The following is a 4468-nucleotide window of genomic DNA, read 5'->3' as shown; positions in this document are numbered from 1 at the left end:
GACCTGCTACTCCGTGTTACTTCTGTATACATTGGCTAAGTGTACCCTCACAGACGAGTTATTCTTGCATCCAGATTTACATGCAACTCCGCATCGGTCGATGTAAAAACGACAGGCGACACGCTAGATCTGCATAAAAGGAGCTTATCTGAGTCGTATTCACAATATGATGATGCGTGAGTAGAATACCCCCCAACCCCCGGCCAGAGGCAACTACCTAACTAAACAGTGGGACAATGTCATATCACAAAAGGCATGGTGGACCACCCACACTCGTTAGTACCAGATCTTCAGTGGCTCTTCACCACATCTGTGTGTTCAACATGGCATCAGAGGGGTTGGTTTGGGTATACATACATTCATTTATTTTATCAATGTTTGCGAGTGTAAATCTTACATATAGCAGCTTTAAACTGAGACGTGGGACCCATCATTTAAATGAGCAACACTAATATGAGTACTTCCTCTATTTTATAGCTGAAATGAATTCATTGTTGTTAATAGTGACTCGTGTATCTCGTGGAAAACCAAGAGTGGTAACAGGCTACTTCTCACTCATGAAGCTCTAATAACTGTAATACAGGACAGTCAGAGAGACCACTAACATACACACCAAATAACAGGTTAAGGAAGGTACATTTGAACGTCAGCTTTTCTTGCTAAAGCTGTGCCTTTAATAAAGTTCTAATAAAATAAAAAATATCTTCTATTTTCCTTAGAGGTACATTTGCACCTCTGGCTGCATTAAGATTCATTTCACAACACTGATGGTTCAGTGTTTTGTGTGGGGAAAAAAATGCAGATTGAGCCACAGTGGATCCGCTTTCAAAACAAATTTGTAAAATATTTGATTGGATTGGCGCACATGTGCTGTCCAAGGACATGCTGTTTTCTTGTGAGGCTGCGTGGAACACTGTGTACCATCGCTGCCGTAACCAGCTGTGAACAACCAGAAGCTTTAGTGTGAGCAGCCAGTGAGCAGCAGTTTTGGCTCTCCCCGAGCAGTAAAGTCAAATCAATCTAAATCTTTATGATCGTCGGAGAAAAGCGATATGTCTGAAGCTCCTTGGGGACAGACCGTTGGGCAGTTTAACCAAGCAATTTCATCTGTTTCACAGCAGAGAATGATGAAAATATGAGAAAGAAGATGAGTAATGCCTGTTACTCTGAAAGGACTTCAACTTCTCCCTGACTTGACGATGAAAAATGTGGCTGCCTGACATGACATGAAGTGTTTATGAGTAATGGTGACTGGTCGAGCTCACACCTCAGATCACTGCTTTCTCTCATTTTAATTTCAAGTGATTTCACAAGAATGAATGTTTCAGTGAGCCAATCTGAACAACTGTTGTCCTTGTTTTGTCAGAGCTCCCCAGCTGAACAATAAGTAGCTTCGAGGAGGATTTATAGAGGAATTTTCCAAGCATATATGACATTGTAAACCTCCCATATGGCTTGACCCAGATCCTGAAGTTGTTTTTGAATTTTAAGCCGGTGATGCAGCTGGCAGAATGGGGTCAGTGTGATAAAAACTCTGATCTAGGGTTTAAGTGACCGTTCATGTTATGACATTAACTTGTACACTAAGATAGTGCCCCTGCTGACCCTTGACAGATGAAAACAACAACAATAACTGCATTGTCCAGTCAAAACATGAATCATTTTCATTCAACCAAAGGGTTGGGAAATGTTTGTTTTTTTCCTCTAAAAGACATTTTCTGTGAAGTGCTGCTTCTTTTCATCACCCCCCAAAAAATACTCAAAATTGATTTTTTTATTCATTGAAGCTCTTACATATCTTATCACGTGGAGTCATGAGCAGATACCGTCTCTCTTTCAGGGTAAGAAGAAGGAGGGAAAAATTAGCCTTAAAGGAAGAACGAGGAGGTAAAATGTAAGATTTGTAGTGAAAGAAGGATGATAATGAGATCAAATCAAATTAAAATAAATATCTTCTTTGAAAAGGACACGGTAGTTATAGTAACAAAACAATTCAGATTCGGTTTTAAAGGTTGTTCCTAGAATAGATTAAGATTTTATTTAATTGTAAAATGACAAACACTATGGTTTCCATCATCTACAATACACAATATAACAACACTATTCAGAGGCTCTAGATAAATAAAAGGGAAAATAATGCTGGAAACCAATTAACAGTTATGAACCTCAGACTCTCAGGCAGGACTGGATAAAAAAACAAACATTAGTCTGTAATAGAAATATCTTAATGATCTCAGAAGACCAAAGGTTTTTATGAATGAATACAGTTTATCACTGCCGCTACCGTGGGAAAGACTGTTCTCTTCTGGGCCTTTCACATCCTCCAGGCTACGGAGTAGAGTGATCATCTTGCTTGTTGTAAATGTACAGCTCAGCTGACTTCCAGAGCCATGATGACAACATTAATGCTAAACTATCCGTTCAGGTTTTGTTGCAGTAATGGCTTAGGGTGGGTGGGTGTATTCAGCAGCTTTGTCGTAACTACACCAGTGAAACCAAACCCATTTTTCATGTGGCTGTGTTTTGCCCCGGCCACTGCCGTGATGTTGCGTAACTCTTTTAATATCCCCCTGAATGAATCGGTGTCAGGTCACACTGGGAAGGAAGGATGTGATTCAGAATTCTGTCATAATCCACAGGAAATGGTACAAGGAGGGAAGCTGTTTTTTTTTCTTTTGTATGTTTCTCTTATTGTAAGCAGGAGATTAATGGCAGCGAGCCAAACTGGTGCAGGATTGCACCAATTTCCACTCTTTTATAAAAGGATTGTGAGCATGCATCCTAGAGACTACCAGCTTTTTGATTTGGAAATTAATTGAGTGTGGAGCCCCTCAATAGTATGTTTTTGTTCGGTGCTAGAAACTTTTAACATCCCTTAAGCCTTACAATTTGAGAAACATAAGAGATCAGGACAACAGATTACCCTTTCAAAAGGTTTATTACAAATATTTACAGCATTAATTCAGTTATACAAATAAAAAGCAGCTTGGAATGTGAGGTAATGCTCTTTCACAGGTCAGATGTGAACAAAATTAGTTCAGTGACATAGAAAACAGAACATTTAGATGGATAAGCCTCCAGTCCTATGTGGAAAAGTCTGTGTTTTCAAAGCACCATGTGAAGGCAATATGTAGGACAGTTCCACAAGCGGTAGTATTGATTTAACAGAGTCCACAGCAGCAGTCTGATGTGTGCAGAAACATGCCTGTGGCATTGTGCCTGCTTCAACTGTCCTTCCATTTTTTCAGTGTTTGAGTCTCATTTCTGGTTATCAAGACAGGAAATTCCCTGAAGTCCCACTTTTGTGAGCTTGTTGTCCTGTGGTCAACTGTTTCACTACTTGACTTCTTCTCTGACTGACTCTTGGCTGATTCACGCACACACACACTTTGACTCAGCAGCAGTCATTTGTTTGGACTTATTGAACTGAAGGTGAGTCATCAGGAAACAAGAGGCAACACAAGCAGTTCCTCGTTCAGCTTCCTCCTCAAACTTTCCAGCCTGTAGCGTCCCTTCGCTTCGTTTTCACCCCCTTTCCTTGTGCGCTTCTCTTCTCTGGCGGGGCTGCAGCCTGTGCCAGCCCGGTATAGGCGCACCGGGTTCAGCTCGCACCATGCACGGCACCTGTAATCCTGATGTAGGTCAGCTTCTTGGTGCACAAAGGGATCAAACTGCCCTTTAGATCGGCAAGGAGTTGTCAATCACTCCACTCCAAAGTCCCAACATGGAGACTGATTTGTACTGGGATCAGTTCAGAAGGCGGGTATAAGCCGGTTTGGTGACAGAGAAGTGAAGGCGTCGGCGGCCCCGGCGCGGCAGCTGCCCGGCGGGGCCGCATACCTCTCCTCTCCGGGCTCCAGCCTCGCCCTCTTGCTGGGGAGGAAGTCGGGCGCCGCCGACGCCTTGCCTCGGCGCTTCCTGGACGGCCTCAGCGGGCTCAGGTTTTCTTTGTCCTCTGTATTTTCGCAGTCATACTCGTCCTCCTCGTTATGGTCAGAGTCCTCTGTGACAGGCGGCTGGGGCTCCGGCCGAGGCTGGGGTTTTAATTCCCCCGGGTTGGAGCTGGTGTCCATCGGCTGATCCTCCGGAGCGGACTCTTCTTGCGCGCCGCTCGGCCGCTCCGTCTCCCGGGAGGAGTGGTAGATGTCCCGGGCAGACCTCATGACCAGGGACAGCAGGAGGCTCCGGTGGAGTCTCAGTCCCCCTCTCTGGGTCCTGGAGGCGTACAGCTTGCTTATCGACACGGCCAAGATCCGTCTGGCTTCCACGTTCACTTCCATTGCTGTTGTAGAACTCATTGTTTTATGCGTAATTACGCACGGTGTTTTTGGCACTCCTTATGAAGGCGACAGGGCTTTTTTTTTTTCCTGCCCGAAATGTAAGCACAGTTTCGGTTTTCTACCTGTGCCTGAAGTTCGGCTGTTCACCAGCTGTTGTATTCTGAGAAATGAGAGCATGAGTTGTAGGG

The 4468-nt window shown here is 44.0% G+C and overlaps 1 protein-coding gene across 1 annotated transcript; it reads right to left on the bottom strand.

Annotated features, from left to right (window-relative positions):
• Positions 1 to 2925: 2925 nt before the first annotated feature.
• On the bottom strand, positions 2926 to 4468 carry ier2b (immediate early response 2b). Its single transcript, XM_061731636.1, has one exon. The coding sequence runs from the start codon at positions 4296 to 4298 to the stop codon at positions 3753 to 3755; it is 546 nt and encodes a 181-aa protein (XP_061587620.1). The 5' UTR covers positions 4299 to 4468; the 3' UTR covers positions 2926 to 3752.

This window comes from Cololabis saira, chromosome 1, assembly GCF_033807715.1.
Source record: "Cololabis saira isolate AMF1-May2022 chromosome 1, fColSai1.1, whole genome shotgun sequence".
In the NCBI taxonomy this organism is placed as follows: Eukaryota; Metazoa; Chordata; class Actinopteri; order Beloniformes; family Belonidae; genus Cololabis; species Cololabis saira.
Note: the sequence above shows the minus strand (reverse complement) of the source record. Positions and strands in the feature narration are given on the sequence as shown.

Coding starts and splice junctions, on each gene's coding strand:
- ier2b (XM_061731636.1), bottom strand. CDS start 4,298: ATGAGTTCTACAACAGCAATGGAAGTGAACGTGGAAGCCAGACGGATC.